Source organism: Tachysurus vachellii, chromosome 1 (assembly GCF_030014155.1).
Source record: "Tachysurus vachellii isolate PV-2020 chromosome 1, HZAU_Pvac_v1, whole genome shotgun sequence".
Lineage (NCBI taxonomy): Eukaryota > Metazoa > Chordata > Actinopteri > Siluriformes > Bagridae > Tachysurus > Tachysurus vachellii.
In genome coordinates, this window is record NC_083460.1 from 9422120 (window position 1) to 9439741 (window position 17622).

Consider the following 17622-nt stretch of genomic DNA (forward strand, 5'->3'; position numbering starts at 1 on the left):
AGCATGAAACGGAGCAGTATGTTTTAAAAAACTATAACGTAAGCACCATAACACTAAAAAAAAAAATCTTAGACTTTCCTGGTGAAATATCTTTTCTCTCATACAGCTCCTGTTGTTTGTAAGCAAGATGGAGATAATGGAACATAAACAGTAACATTTACATGCAGGAATCTGTTCACGCACATGACAAATGTTCATGTATACATCTTAATTACAATTCAGTAAAACCAATTGTGGCTAGTCTAAATGAAATTCCTATCCAGTCGAATGACTTGGGGAAAGCCTTTTAAAAATCAATTAAAATTAGCCATGTAGCCACTTAAAATACCGATTCTGTCGGGATTGGGTTGAGGGCATTAATAAAACCTGTCTATCTTGTGCAATTATTCCCAAGTAATTAAAGGCATTAAGCATCTTACTGATGGATGATGTTTGCAATTTCTGTTATTTTCAACAACTACAGCAAATCTAAAATACTGAGTAATTTTGCTGCTGTCACAAACTGTTTTTGATGTCCGTTTTAAAAACACTGTATATCCTTAACTAAGTCCAAAAAATTTTTTTTTTTGTTGTCATACTCAACAGAACATGCAGTGTGATTACAAAAAAAAAAAAAAAGAATGCACTGAATGGACTCACATGCCTTTTATTGTTATGGTAATGTTGAGAACTTGCTTCCCACATGTATATATTTGCAGATCACCTGTAATGTGCATATCTACAGTGACTTGATTATGATGCATATAAACAATGGGTTTGAAATCAGTATGAATTTATTTTCTACTGGTGACGGTCTTTATATTTAATCAGGCATGCCACATTCTGTATTTTGCTGACACCCTTATCCAGAGCAACTTCCATTAATCTCATTCATTCAGGTGAGCAATTGTGGGTTAAGGGCCTTGCTCCGGAGCCCAGGAGCGGCAGCCTTGGGATTCAAACTCATGACTTTCCAATCAGTAGTCCATCACCTTAACCACTGAGCTACCACTTCCCTTTGCATCTCTCTGGTTTTGTGTAAAATCAATAAATAACTATGCAAATAAGTAAACAACAAAACAAGCAAACAAATAATAATGCAGATTTTTCACAGCTGTTGAATTGCTGCTAATATAAATTACTATGCCTATTTTACATCAATAAAAGAGCCGCATAGTAATTCTAGACTAGGGAAGCTAATACTTTAATTCTCTTCATCAGTCATGTAGTATGGGGTTAGAGTATATACAAACCACTATGGGTATACAATCAGTTTGTGTTAGAGAAGGCATGTTGAGTGTTTTACACAATTTAAACATCAGAATACACTGCAAGGATGACGCACCCGCCACTGTGGGCTCTGATACAAAAAGCATACTCACTAATCCCTAAATTGGCCAAGGAGCTAAACTGACCATGGTCTCTGTCTCAGAGGGTTGGCAAACTCTCTAAAGTGTCAATCACAGTATCAATAGCCAGTCACAGATATGTGTGAGCTCGAGTATGCAGAAGACGGTAGATAACATTTTTACACTTCAGAGTGTGTTACAGTGCCTAGTGATGCTGCAAGTTCAGCAGCTTACTTCAAGATGTGTAAGAAATGAGAAATAACAGATGCATGAGCCAGCATCCCCATCCGCTGGTGACAAAAGAAATGGCAGCTGTTCTAAGATCTCCAAAAAATTGCTGTAGAGATTTATAAAAATTTTCTCCAGGCAGGAGATTTTCTCCATATGAGTAGCTAAATAAACACATTTGTCTAAGTTTGTCTTACAGTTGCACATGTGTACATTAAATATGCTTTCGATCCATTCCTTGCACTGTTTTTTTGGGTTTTTTTTGCATCTCTCTGCTTGGTTGGTATGTTGTTTTATTTATGTACTCATTCACTCACTGAATTACTATTAAAGGCACTCCTAACAGGTAACAAGAAATGAGGAAAAAGGATGTAAAAATGTGTATGTTGGTATCTAGTTATCAGCAAAGTACTTTGAAGAAACAAATATTTTTTTTTATTTCAAAAATAGATTAAAAATGAAATGAACAATATAATAGTTCTATAGTTTCTAAAACTGAAAGGATAAAAATAATCATTATTAACTAATTTCAAGTTTAAAATAATCAACTGAAAGATGCCAAATTATTTAGAATTCTGTCTGGTTAGAAAACTATTCGTCCTGTTCCAAACACAAGGACAAGGTCTTCAAAAAAAAGTGATAAATCTCTTTAACTCTGTAAACTCACAAGGACTGTCAATCCTTAGAGACTTACATTCGCTCCAATCCCTTGTACTGTAAGTACTTATCCTCCCCTCATCCTACAGTTGCAAAATGTTTCACAGTGGTTACAGAATAACATGGTTTATTATAAAGAATTGAATAATATGTGTAGAGTTTAAAAGAACATAACGTGCAGGGTGAGGTCTGAATAAATGGAAGATTGTTCCCTAGCAGGCATACAGAGGGCCACTGACTCTCATGGGAGAAGTAAGGAGGAAGAAGGAAGGAAATTGAAAGGAAGAAAGCAAAGAAAAGAATCTCTCCCACTTTCCCCCCTTCTCTCTCTCTCTCTCTCTCTCTCTCTCTCTTTCTCTCTCTCTCTCTCTTTCTCTCTCTCTGAATGACAAATGCATTGGTTGGACGATTTGGCAGGTTCCATTATGGTTGTAGATAGTCCAGCATTGTTTCAAATGGAAAATGAAACTATTTACACACAGGTGGGAGCAGAGGATGCAGCTTCCCTCTTCTCCTCTACTCTAGGCTCATCTCCTTTTTCATTTTTCCCCCACACATTCTAGGTATCCGTGTACTAGCACATAAAACACAGCATTTGTACTGTACACTGGTTCCTCGGTTGTTTGTTTTCTATCCGTCCATCCATCCATCCATCTGTTTATCTATCCATTTATTCATCCATCCATCCATTTGCTGTACTGCTTGTCCAACACAGGGAACATGGCAGGGGACTTAGTGATTGTTATTAAGGCTACAATACATGTCTTTGTACTGGTGGTGGAAACCCAGAGGAAAACCCCTAAGCAAGGGGGAGAACATGCAAATCAAAAGCCCCAACTCTGGAGGTACAGTATAAGGCAATCATGCTAACCACTAAACCACTAAGCCTCCAAATGTGTTCTATCGTGAATGTCTATTCATCTCCGTTCATCTGTCCAGTAACCTGCTTACATTTTAATTTTTATTTAGTTCAAACTTTTTGTATGGGGAAAAAAACAGGCAAACAATAATATAAAAAAAAAAATTCAAATAAATATATTTCTTGTAAAGAGAACATTGATGAACAGACTCATCACTACCATCCTTACTAGGATGAAGTGCATGTTAAAGATAATTGACTGATAAAAAGTAGTAGAGAAGTAGAAAACGCACACAAGAACTCTGTGAAGTTTAGCATGTTCTCTCTGTGTCCTAAACAGCTTATTCAGGGTTCTCCAATTTCCTCCTAAAAAAGATGAAGGTGCATTAGTTATGCTAATCCATGAACTGGCATCCCTTGGCGTATTCCAGCCTAACACCCAGAGTTCCTACGATAGACTTGGTCAACAATGACAATGATAAAAAAGTTTACTGATAAATGAATGAATGAATAAATTAAATTGAATTGCAATAAAAGTAATATTAAGAAATCGTTAAAGATTTTATTCTTTATGATTTTTAGTCTGATGTTGATGTCACAGACAAAAATCACACAATGTAAAAAAAATAAAAAATAAAAATAAATTCTTCGGTCATGAGTTGAAGCCTGTGGTGTTAATGTGACATGCTCACCAGCAGCCAGTTCAGTGCCATTGCAGCCAAGGAAAGTACTGACAGTACTAGCAGTGTCAGAAAGTTTGGATTAAAATCTCAGCATGAATTCAGCTACATGCTGATCTAAAAGCCAGGCATAAAGGACAGAATAGAATCGCAAAACTCAGAAAGGACAGATACAAATATAGTAGTGACAATGGTGAAATACAAAGGTTTAATTATTCATTAAAAAATAGGTTAATCTTACCAGAATACAATGGACGTTCAGTGATGATGTCTTTTCCAGAAGGGCGCAACAAATGTTTCTAAACAGGTCATAGATATCAAATCAAAGTTATTTTTATTAATTGTGATATACTGCCTCAGAATACAGTGTTTCTAGCAATAATCCCCTAAGCCCGCTACAATCATGTGGCCTACATCCAGTATAAAACACTTACAGAATGTAATTGTACGTGTGAATCCACTTCAACATTTAAGCATTTGACCACAGAGGTGTAAGCATGGCAAAATAGCACTGTTCATAATTATAGTAATGAGATACATGCAAACAGTCGCATGCACACACCCACATGCTGTCTAAAACGTCTTTTATTCAAGCCCTTATAGGGATGGATTGCAGCTCATAATCACATTTATTTAAAATGGGGACTTTCCCAGAATAGAAGAGAAATATGGCTCTTTAACCTGGTTATGAACGACAAGGTCATAATCTAATATTAAAATCCAGAATGGAAATTGGGGAGAAAGGGACAATAAAGGATTAGGGAAGTTAGGTTTAATTTGAGCGATCAGCCTCAGGGCCACTATGTGTGTGTGTGTGTGTGTGTGTGTGTATGTGTGTGTGAGAGAGAGATAGAGAGAGAGAGACAGAGAGAGATGAAGGTTAAGCTGTACTGCAGACACCTCACCAGATCTGGTTATTTTCTTGCTTCTATTATTGCAACACAAATTGGATTGCGATTTGGAATTAAAGCTGAGTGGAGAGATATGAGTAAATTAGATTTGAGCCCATTTGTGTAGTGGAATAATGTCCAGTGGTTAAAATTTATGCCAAACTTAACGTACTCATTTCACATTTATCTACTGCATTTTAATAGGGATTTGATATAAATGTATAATTGTTGCGCTGTCTTCCATTATGATGTGCCATTATTCATTGTCATTAGATAGCATTCTATTTCTAACATGTTTGCTTGTGTGTGTGTGTGTGTGTGTGTGTGTGTGTGTGTGTGTGTGTGTGTGTGTGTGTGAAGCTACTTCTCATAATGTACACTCTGCACATTGCACATTTAACCATACAGGAATGCAGCATTATATCAGGTCATAAATATGAATTACTAATTACATTTAAATAAGCTGGCATTATTTATCCAATTTTTACTTTTGGCAAACACAGACATTTCATATATATGCAAATATATATGCATATCTACAGATATATATACTGTAGATAGAGAGATAGATAGATATTTATATATAATGAATGTCATGGTTAATCGTTTATATACAGTATATACTGTATGTCACAATAAATCATCAGATGCACAGGATTAACTTTCATTGTTTTAATTAACCAAAAAAATAACACATCATAAAAATGAAAGGATACATGAATACTTGAAAACATGATCGAAAACAAAACTCAACGTGGAAGACCGACCTCGACAGTACTATGACCTTACATAGTGGTCTACAATTATGTGCATAACAATGCAAGCAGATACTACATTTACATTTACATTTATGCCATATGGCAGATGCCCTTCTTCCAGAGCAGCAAACACACATGCTTTAAAGTTTCTATCAATGAATACATCTTACTCGATAAGGACAGACACGAACAGGCAGGTATACAGGTATAAGTAAAGCAACATATTAGGGATAATTAAGTTGGCATTTGAAATAACACATGACATGATCACATGACACTCAACAAGGAGTAACAACACCACAGGAGGCAGGAGTGTGCTTGTCAGCATAGGACAGTTCACAGCTCTCACTGAACCTGACCAGAGTCCATCCATCCATCCATTCATCCATCCATTCATCCATCCATTCATCCATCCATTCATCCATCCATCCATCCATCCATCCATCCATCCATCCATCCATCCAACTGTCCCTCTATCTCACTTTCTCTTTCTCTCTCTCGGTCATTCTCTACATCGCTATCCCATTGGAATGGAAAGGACTTTTTTCTACTTTTTCATTCAATTGAAGAAAATAAAAGTGTCACTTTTATGTTCATTTCTATGCTGCAGTCTGATTAACCCTGCATACTGCCATTTCATTCATCTCTGAATCTCACATATGTGACAGTGTATCCGTGTGTTGCATGTATAATCATAATCATAATAAGGTCTCTGGGTGATTCAGCTTCTCCTCTTCTGAACAGTCAGTCATGAAATAGAACCTTTCTTTTTTTAATCTCACAGAAATCTATAGAGCCTTGTGTCATTACCTTAATAATGCGATTGATCATTAAAGGACAAAAAAAAAGAAAAATGAATGACTGAAAGCGGAACAATAGTTGGAATGATTTTCCAACATGATGCAAACTTGATGCGACTTCTTTCCTACAAGAACAAGCTATTTTAAGTCAGGATCATATTGCGCACATTAAATTTCTTCATTATGGTGAAATAAAATAGGTCTCTGGTATTTAAATATAAAACAAAAAGCAATTTTATTGCATGTAACCTTTATTTAGTCTCTAATTTGTACCCCATGTACTGACATCCACACCTGTCATCAGCAGGGGGAAGTAAGCTATATTAATATAATCTAGTAATTTAATGTAATTAATATATAGTTAATATAATAAAACAGGGTGCTAACCATTTCCAAGGGTAATGAATACACAATACAGCTTGGTCTCTTATTCTTCACCTTTCATTTCATCTCCTTAAATGCAACAGCTAAAGAATATAAAAAGGGAAATAGAAGAAATTTATGTGATTGTGATATTATTTTTTTTTTTAATCTCCTCTCTTCCTTAATTTGCCAAATATGAAAATGCCTATACTGTGAACCTCATCTGCCTTCCCTACTTTTCAGTGTTGAGTTCACATCTGTCAAGAATTGCAAGTGCTAGAAAGAAGCAATGAATACAGAAGGGACTCCTTCAAAGTTTAGAAGAGGCGAAGCTGGAATCGAGAAGTAAAGACAGGAAAATTGGGTGATGGATAGATAGCTGGCTGGCTGTGTAGATGGATTTCAGTTGGATACCTTAGATTTGGATCTAAGAAGTGCTGCTGTAATCATAACACTATTTTGTTCTCATTCACAATATACTCATATTATGATTTTGATACTACAATTTTTTTTTTACTTGACAGTATATAAATGCGCAAGGCCGCTATCTGATGTGATGGTGTTCCTCTTAATAATTCTTCCGCATGCCTTCTTTTTAGGGAGAGGGTGTTATTTTTTTTGCCGCTCTCATCTCTGGTTTGCTCATTAGGGATCTAAATCAGTTGTTTCTGCTCTACTTCATCATTCTTTGCAACTCATGCATGGATATAATACAAAAGACAATTATGAGAGAAGTGGTTATGAAGAGTTTTCTGAAACCTCATGTGGCGTGGGTCCATTTTTACATTGATCACAAGACACTCATGTGTTCACATCAAGTTTAATAGTGCAACTGTCTCACTCTAGCCAAAGACTCACATGAGTCTGTCATCTTTATGACTGATAAATTGCAAGAGCAGAGTAAATGTTCCAGATTAAACTTGTGTTAAAGGGCAGAACCAGAGTCATAATGACACAACCACACTTCTCTAACATCCTGTGAATTACATCCTCCCCTAACTTTCTGTGCTCTGCACCTGTCCAGCTGTTCCCCTTTCTGGAAGCAGTTTGTGTGTGTGTGTGTGTTGAATTCAATACTTCTTAATCGGATGCCAGTCCATGGTTTGTGCCAACTGGCTTCATTAAACTCAAATGCAAACTCAACACACTTGAGGTGTGTGTGTGTGTGTGTGTGTGTGTGTGTGTGTGTGTGTGTGTGATTACATCTCGTTGGACACCAAATATTCTCACAATTATTGGAATATCTAACGGTTTTGACCATGTGGGGATATTTGGCTGGTTTTATTTATTTATTTATTCATTTATTTGCAAAAGAATTTAAGCTGTTATTTAAATGTCAAACGTCCGCACAATGATATTAAGCCAGAATTGTGAGTGTCTTTGTACAACAGAGTGGAATCTTAACTACACTGCTGTCTATGTTAATCAACAAGATTACCAAATGTACTTCCATTGAGCACACGCAGACCAATTATATTGTAGGAATAAGTCAGGGACTAATAATAGTATTAAGAAGTACCAAAAGCACTATCTCTAACATTTTATCCAATTTAAAACCCATTTTTTATCTGTTAGGAAAAATAAATATAAAATGGTTTCCAATTTCTCTAGAAATCACCAGATTTTGAATCTAGTCATCTGCAAGGAGGAACCTTACATAGTGGTCAACGCTTATGTTCATAACAACACAAGCAGATACTACATTCACATTTACATTTATGCCATATGAGAGATGCCCTCTTCCAAGTTAACTATAATATAAAGTTAAGATGATATAAAACAATATAGGCAGCTAAATGAATGAGGTCCTCTTCTTTTACCTTATTTACTTTCTTGGTTATTTATTTTCTCAGGGAGGGAAGATCCCAGTACGGTGGACATCTCCGGAAGCTATCGCATACAGGAAGTTCACATCTGCAAGTGATGTGTGGAGCTATGGAATCGTCATGTGGGAAGTGATGTCATTTGGCGAGCGGCCATACTGGGACATGTCCAATCAAGACGTAAGTTTGACAAATTCACCTAGAATCCCAGAGCCCAAGGTTTTTATTTGTTACTCAACACGAAGCAAATACATTTATCCATTTAAATGAATTGGCTAGACTTAATTTATAAGTAAGCTGTGTAAAATGCAGTTTGGGCATGTAATAATGAAAAGGTATTTATAAAAATGTGATATATCATTTTGAATATAAAAGTCACACACAAATGTTATAATGTAAACAATATCAGACATTATGGTACGTATAATGTTATGTATTTAAAAGGAAAATGTATGCATGCTAATCCCAAGCTAATATTTAGAACCTGATACAAAAACATGTCCTATTTTTTATATTGTTCACAAAAGAAAGCTTTAATAGAGCAAAGGTATTTAATAAGCTATGGGTGAAAGAAAACACATAGTTTACATTTAGATAACTGTGTCATATCTGCACATATATGGATTTTGCGTAAGAGATCTGCATTTTAACATCGGAGAACACTAGAATGAGTTATTACTCTAGAATATACTAAAAACCAGACATCTGATTTTCTTGATAAATTGTCATATAAGCCAATCGATATGTTAATGTGGAATGAGTGACAGTCACACTTCAATCTCACTTCATTCATTTTTGCACAGTGCTGTTCTCCCACTGATTATCCTGCTTGAAAGATGCATTGACATGGCTAATGGAGAAGGCTTTCTACCAATCAACTTACTATAAAATATATTTTTAAACTACATTTATTTGGGATGATCTTTCAGAGCTTTCAGTTTCTGATCCAGGAAAACAAACAAAAAAACCCCCCAGCAAATAGATGGTAATTGTATTAATAATTAGACAATGATTAAAAACACTATACAGGATTAAAAATCCTGCACTTCTCTGCACCAACATGGTCAAACATTATCTATGATGACCATTAAACAACCAAAAACATTAAGAAATTTCTGCACTAGAGAGTATTTTAGAGTGGCTTAACACTTTTTTTAATAATTGGTGCATTTTGTGGGGCTTTGCAAGAGTACTTAGCTAGTTTTACTAAAGTGTTTAAATGATCTGCTCTGCATAAACGGAAAACCCCACTAGGTAATAGAAAATAATTGCAGCAAATTGAATTTTGGTCTAAAACACACACACACACACAAAAATAATTATTAATAATAATAATAAAATAATAATAATAATAATAATAATAATAATAATAATAATAATAATAATTATTATTATTATTATTATTATTAATAATTATTTTTTATTTCAACACATTAAACACATTGGAAACTAGCAACAAGATTGTGTGTGTGTGTGTGTGTGTGTCAGTGTGTTGTATAATAGTTATGCAAATTTTATTTTTTCAATTACATCTAACATGGCATCAAAAACCTTTAATTTTCCAGTAAACACTTTGTGCAACAAGTCAACAATAATCAATTTTCAGTTTTCATCTCTATCTCTTTCCTTGTCAGCTTATAACACACAACATGAGCAGTGTAGCAGCTGTTTAACCCACACTCATGCTCATGTAATGCATCACAGCATCCCTGCATCTCAGGGACTATCGGTAGGGGAGGTGTATTGATTGCATTGTGTGTGTATTTATGTGCTCACAATAATTGGATGGGATGTGGTATATGAGATAACTGTGTGTGTGTGTGTGTGTGTGTGTGTGTCTGTGTGTCTGTGTGTCTGTGTGTGGCATGATTATATGGTGTGATCTTTGTGGCAGATGCATGGATCTGTCTCACGGGGGTGTTCATGTGTGTGAAAGAGAGATAGCATTTGTATTTTGGTGATGTTCCTACTGAGTTGGAGAAGCTCTGTGTGTCTGTGTGTCTGTCTCTGTGTGTGTGTGTGTGTGTGTGTGTGTGTGTGTGTGTGTGTGTGTGTGTGTGTGTGTATATGTGTGTGTTTGTGATGGGGATGCTGGAGGGAGGCTTCTAGGTTATGGTGTGTGCCACTGGTGATTGCTGGGAGTGCCCACCACCCTCATCCCCCTTCCCCCACCCCCCTTGCAGCTGTACACAGTGGGGAGAGATCCAGAGCACTGAGCCAAACACACAGATGTTATGATCTCATTGCCAGGCTACACACACAAGTTATACACATACTAGCATATATGGTGTACACTAACTGGACAAAGGGGCATGAAATATACATGTACACATATGCACTCTAAAATGCACACACACACACACCCACCCACACACACACACACACACACACACACACACACACAGGGAGACTGACTAACCGAGTAATGTCATTTCACTCTTATTCACACATACAGTATAGAATTTTTTTCAGTTTCTGAGTACACTGCTCATATCGTTGGTTCATTTTCTGGTCAAAAATCACTTGAGTAAGCAATCCCTTTATTTCGCTCTCTAACACGCACACGCACACACACACACACACACACACGCAATTTCAAACTATGAACCTGTACCACCCACAGAATATGCCTGCTGTTGTGTGTAAGGACTGTACTCACACTGGTATGCTGGTACGGCATCACTATTTATAGCTGAGTTTGTGCTCATCACATTCAGCCTGACTGTGAGAAGAACTAAATTAAAACTATACCAGTATACTATACAAGTATTTATAAATACCATGTGTGTGTGTTCAAATGTTACATGATTTGTACTTTCTATAGCATAAAATATGCTATACATTAGGAGATGACCAGTCAGCATTAGTTATATTCAATCTAATTTGTTTGTGTGTAGGTGATTAATGCTATAGAACAAGACTACAGGCTTCCTGCACCAATGGATTGTCCCACTGCTCTGCACCAGCTCATGTTGGACTGCTGGCAGAAAGACCGCAACGCTCGGCCACGTTTTACTGACATTGTTAACACACTTGACAAACTCATCCGCAACCCGACGAGTCTAAAGGCTGTTGCTAGCATGCCGTCCATGTGAGTATTACACACACAGACACACATACAAACACACACAAAGACTTGTACTTGTACTTGTCAGTATCCAGTATCAACATTTTTTTACCTTTCTTTTATTGCCAAATACACACCTTAAAATTTTTTTGCGGAACTTTTGTGATCCAAGTTAGTTTCTGTTAACACTTAGGCTACTTGTACATTACAGCAACTATAAACAGTGGGTTTCTGTTTTTTTTTTTCCTTTTTCATTCTTTTGGAGTTAAAAAGACAGAAGACCATGAAAAACCATGAAAGTCCTTAATCCTAAAAACATTCTCATGGCAGAAATCTTACTGAGCAGGCAAATTGTTACATAAATACCTCCTGCTGAGCTTCACATCAACATTTACTGTATACGTCTTTGTTAAATAAGATTTTATTTATAAATTGGTTTATTATTAGGTTTAGATTATGTGGCGCTGCTGCTGTAGAAGTCCCTGTGGAGAAGTTGTTACTATACGATTTGCTACCTGTGATTTGCTTTGCAGTTAGTGCAACAGTACTGACTGCTGTTATAGAAAATTATTCAACACCTTCTGATCAGAACTCGGTAGTGCTGTGGTATAAACACGAACATGCACACAATCAACAAGACAATCAACAAGGTTGTGTTCTAGCTGTGATTAAAAAATGCAATCACAGGCTGTGCAAAAGAATAATCTAATTATCTCCACTTAAAAAAGACTAAATCTCAATTAAAAAGCCATATATTTTTTTCAGTTGCTTTTTTTTTTTTACCCGTTGCTGCCTGCTACGTTTTATAAATAACTTTCATTTTAATAGAAATTTAATTGTATTTTTCTCTTAAAGAACCACGGCTTTATAAGTTGTAAAAGCAAATATACAGCTGAATGTTCAAACTGCTGTCCTGGTTGTTAGTAAGAGAAATGGAAAATAATGTGACCAAATTTAACTTTATTCTAGCATATTTCATAGTTTGCATCAGAAAATATGAAATATGAGTAGCTGCTAAAAGCTGAAATCTGCTGACAAGCAAAGGTGTATTATTAAGCAGAATTTGTAAAAAAAAAAAAATAAATAAAAAAAATAAATAAATAAATAAATAAAATAAAAACATTACACTACACTATAAAATGTCTATGTTGTTAAGAATGGATTTCAAATGATATGTTATTAGTTTTTAAAGTGCACTATCATCCACCTGAATTTCTTACAGACTGTATTTCTTTAAAAAAAAATGTTTTACCTTCTGTGATGGTGAAATGAACTGACAAGCTTTTATACTTTCTGCAGATTTTAACTCAGGAGTTCTCAAACTTTTTTTGCAGCCTCAGGCTCCTTTATGTGTTAAATCAATTCCACCGACAGATAATTTCCATGGACTCCATGAATGCCATATATAATAAATGAAATCCAACTATTCAAATATTAGTCTTATTATTTAATTGTGCATCTTGTTTGAGTGGTTTACTAGATCACTTTCTTCTCCCAAAACATTCCACTTCCAGGACACAATTTTATAAATTGTAATTTTTTTTTTTGTAATTGTAATTTTTTTTTTAAAAAAGTTAAAAAATAATAAATAAAATAATCAATTATTTCTAGGTATTATTAAAATTTAGATTTGACTTTTTTCGGTTAATGAGGTTTTGATAATCAGTCAAACAGGCTAATAACTCAAGGAATTAACAAGTAAATCTTGATAATTGTGTGTTGTGGTTTTCATCACTTGCACAAAATTAAAAAAAAAAATAAAAAAAAAAAAATGATCTCAGACCTAACTAGCTATGCGTCACAGACATCTGGGACACACAACTCCTTTCAGAACACCAACTCTCTAGTATGACTATATCAAAGGTTCCCTTTCGATACTCCACTCATACTGCGTATGGGGGAAAAGCTCCTTTTTTCCTCAATACTGAAGCCTTTTTTCAATAACGCAGTGCAACTGCACTGTCATTGGTTTAATATGAAACTTTTTTTAAAACCAATGACGGCGCTGCGTAGCTGCGCGAGCCTGTGGCGATGCAGCGCGCCAAAGCCCGCTAAAAAAGGGGGCGGGGCGTATAGCTATATAAGCAGGCAAATCGCCAGAGGAAATCAGATCTTACTCCTTCAGCGACGACTTCACTTCGCTGAATTTCCTCTGAACGCCTTCGCTGGATTTTCGCCGTTGAATAGGCACCGCAGCGGACCAGCTGAGACCGCCGACCGCTTGCAGCGCCGGCGCTCTTTAGACAGCCGCGTCTCGCGCCGTTCTTGGGCTGCCGGCTTCCTGCTTGCAGCCGCTTCTCAGCGATCTCCTGCCGCCATCCGGCGATCACAAAAAGAGCTTTCCAGCGGTTTTCATCGCTCTAAAAGAGCATTTCCAAACAAACGCCGTTTTAACGGCGGCGGCCATGCCGCGTCACAACTGTGGCACATGCAGAGTCCCTCTGCATGACAATGACGGCCATGAGGAGTGCGTTTCCTGCCTGGGTAAATCCCACGCTGAAACTGCACTCACTGAGTCCTCATGCTGCTTCTGTGAGAGCATGAGTCTCGCCTCTCTGCGCTCGCGGATCGCTTTCTTTCATGAAAGTGACTCCGCCCCTCACGCCCCCCCGTCTTCTTCCTCCCGCGAGCCGGCCAGGAAGCGACAGCGGGGAAGAGGGGCTCAGCGCCCGGGTTTGGGTGAGCTCACGCCGGCTCTTCGCCCGCGTGCCTCACTCTCTCCAACGAGAGAGCCGTCCCCCGTCCTCTTCTCACGCCCAGAGCAGCGTCCCTCAGCTGAAATGAGTGACCTCCTCTCATTTGGCGGATCGGAGGACGAGCCGCTTGACGACTCCATGTCACTCGCGGCTTCTGAAACGGAAGATTGGGCCGGTGATCCTAACCCCGCCCACTTGCCGTCGCGAGAGCCCATCGACGCCAAAGCTGGGATGGATGCCGAGCTTCTCCGCATCCTCTCCAGAGCTGTCGAAGATCTCCATCTGGAGTGGGCCGCCCCTGAGGAGCCGACGCGCAGCAGGCTGGACGAGTGGTTCTTGCCGGAAAGCCGCCAAGCCCCCCGCCAGCGTTCTGCCCCGTTCTTCCCTGAGGTGCACGACGAGCTCACAAAGTCGTGGCGCGCCCCCTACTCGGCCTGCCTACGCACTTCTGCAGCTCTCGGTGCAGTAGATGGCTCTCAGGAGAAGGGCTATGAGCAATTGCCGCCCCTGGACGATGCCGTGGCTGCTCATCTCTGCCCCCCCGCGGCTGTGGGGTGGAAAAGCAAGAGAGCCCTTCCTTCCAAGCCCTGTAGAATGACATCTGCCATGGCTGGCAGAGCTTACACTTCTGCTGGCCAAGCCGCTTCAGCACTACACACCATGGCCATTTTACAGGTGTTCCAGGCAAAGCTTCTCCGTTCCCTGGATGAGTCGAGCCCTAGTGAACCTGCTTTTTGCGACCTCCGCAGCGCCACAGATCTGGCCCTGCGCGCCACAAAAACCACGGCCCAAGCCATTGGACGATCCATGGCCAACCTGATTGTGCTGGAGCGCCACCTCTGGCTCAACCTCACTGAGATTAAGGAGAGCGACAAGGTGGCCTTTCTAGATGCCCCAGTCTCTCCATCCGGTCTCTTCGGGCCGGCCGTAGAAGGGTTTACGGAGCGCTTCACCGCAGCACAGAAGTCGTCCCAGGCTATGCGGCACTTCCTGCCCAAGCGCTCCACCTCTGCCCTGAGTCGCCCCAGGACTGCGCCGACTCAGCGCCAGAGCAAACCTGTCCCTTCTGCCCCCCAGGTGGCGCCCCCTAGGGAGCAGCGCCCAGCTCGCCCCACTAAGCGCGCTAAACCGCCTGGACGTCAGGGCCCCCGGCAGAGGATTGTGCTGGACCCGACGCCCTCTAAATCCTCCTGATCGTTGGGGAAGGAAGAGGAAAGAGCAAAGTCCCGCCACGGCCGGACCACCCCAGAAGCTCTCTCGCCTGCCAGCTATGCGACCTGGGCCCACCGTCGTTGCGTCCACGCAAAGTGCTGTTATGGCAAACACAATAAAGATTACACATTTTCTAAAAGAGAGCACTTTTCCTCTTCCACACTTGTCAGTGTTCAGGCCCCTAATCGGTGGCCTGCCATCCGACACTATCCAGCCCCTTGTCACGCGGGCCGATGCCTGGCAGGCCATCCCCGGAGTGTCCAAGTGGGTGTTGGGGATAATAAAATACGGCTACTCACTGCAGTTCGCCCGGAGACCCCCGCGTTTTCGCGGGGTGATTCCCACTTTGGTAGAGCCGGACGACGCCCAGGTCCTCCGCACCGAAGTGCTGACGCTGTTGAGGAAAGGAGCCATAGAGATGGTTCCTCCCTCAGAAAGCGGGTCGGGGTTCTACAGCCGTTATTTCCTTGTCCCCAAGAAAGATGCCGGTCTCAGACCCATCTTAGACCTCAGACTCCTGAACCTCTCCCTCATGGAACGGAAGTTCAGGATGTTGACACTAAAGCAGATCCTCACGCAGATTTGCCCCGAGGACTGGTTCTTCTCGCTGGATCTGAAAGACGCTTACTTTCACATCCAGGTAGCCCCACATCACAGACGATTCTTGAGATTCGCGTTCGAGGGTGTGGCTTACCAATATGCAGTCCTTCCCTTTGGGCTGTCTCTAGCTCCACGCACTTTCACGAAGTGCATGAACGAGGCACTTTCCCCTCTGAGACAGATGGGAATCCGCATTCTGAATTATCTCGACGACTGGCTCATTCTAGCCCAGTCGCGAACCGAGCTAGACCGCCACAGATCCGTGCTCCTGAGCCACTTAGAGTGCCTAGGACTCAGGGTCAATTTTGCCAAGAGCTCACTGCTCCCCAGCCAACGTGTTGTGTTCCTGGGAGTGGTTTTCGACTCGGTCCGCATGAGGGCAGTCATATCACCAGAGCGCGCTCTGGTACTTCAGCAGCTCGCGGCCTCTGTCAGGAACAAAGCCTGTTTCCCTCTGAAGTTCTTTCAGAGGATGCTAGGGCTGATGGCTTCCGCCTCTCCAGTTTTGCAGCTTGGCCTCCTACGAATGCGGCCCCTGCAATACTGGCTGAAACTCCGGGTCCCACCTCACGCTTGGCGGCACGGCCGCTTTCGCGTCAGAGTCAACCAGGCCTGTCTAGCAGCCCTGGAGCCTTGGATGAACCCTGTTTGGTTCAGCCGTGGAGTGCTCCTACAGGCGGTTTCCAGAAGGACGGTGGTCTCAACAGATGCGTCCAACCTGACAGTGACAGTGGTGTCCTACATAAATCACCAAGGTGGCCTTTCGTCCAGCCGCCTCTACATGCTGGCAAAGCGCCTCTTGGAATGGGCATTACCCAGGTTGCGAACGCTCAAGGCGACACACATACCTGGCAAGTCGAATCTGGGAGCAGACATGCTTTCACGGAGCAACGTCCCCTCGGACGAGTGGATGCTCCATCCCCAGACGGTTCTCAAAATCTGGGAGATTTTCGGGAAGGCAGAGGTCGACCTCTTCGCCTCAGAAAGCAACTCTCATTGCCCAATTTATTTTTCAAAGGACACAGATGCGCTGGCCCACGACTGGCCCAGCCTCCTCCTTTATGCTTTTCCCCCGATCGCTCTGGTCCCTCAGGTCATCAGACGAGTCAGGGAGGACAGGCACAGAGTCCTCCTGGTGGCCCCACTCTGGAGGAGCCAAGTTTGGTCCTCGGAGCTATTCAGGCTTTCCATGAAAGCCCCATGGCCAATCCCCCTGAGGCGGGATCTCCTCTCTCAGGCGAACAGGACAATCTGGCACCCGCAGCCAGAACTCTGGGCTCTGCACGTATGGTCCCTCGATGGGAGCCTCTGAGCCTCCCCGAGGACGTGCTGCATACCATTGCTCAGGCTAGGGCCCCGTCTACGAGACGCCTCTACGCCCAGAAATGGTCAATCTTCGTTGACTGGTGCTCCGCACGGAACGAAGACCCTGTTGAGTGTGACGTATCTCCGATACTGTCATTTCTCCAAGAGCGTCTGGACAAAGGTCTCACCCCTTCCACGCTCAAGGTATACGTAGCAGCCATCGCAGCATTTCATGCTCCTATTGCTGGCCAATCGGTGGGTCGAAACGGCCTCATTGTGCGTTTCCTGAGAGGTGCTAGGCGGTTGAAGCCCCCTCGTCCTCTCACCGCTCCCACTTGGGACCTTCACACGGTCCT

General features: G+C 40.9%; 1 protein-coding gene across 2 annotated transcripts in view; it reads left to right on the forward strand.

The window, feature by feature from the left end:
• The window catches only part of LOC132846650 (ephrin type-B receptor 1-B), a 331052-nt gene that overhangs the window by 303495 nt on the left and 9935 nt on the right, over window positions 1-17622 (forward strand). For both annotated transcript variants that reach the window (XM_060871347.1, XM_060871355.1), the window contains 2 exons: window positions 8417-8566; window positions 11284-11477. In XM_060871347.1, the coding sequence (XP_060727330.1) occupies window positions 8417-8566; window positions 11284-11477 (344 nt within the window). The remainder of the gene's footprint in view (window positions 1-8416; window positions 8567-11283; window positions 11478-17622) is intronic.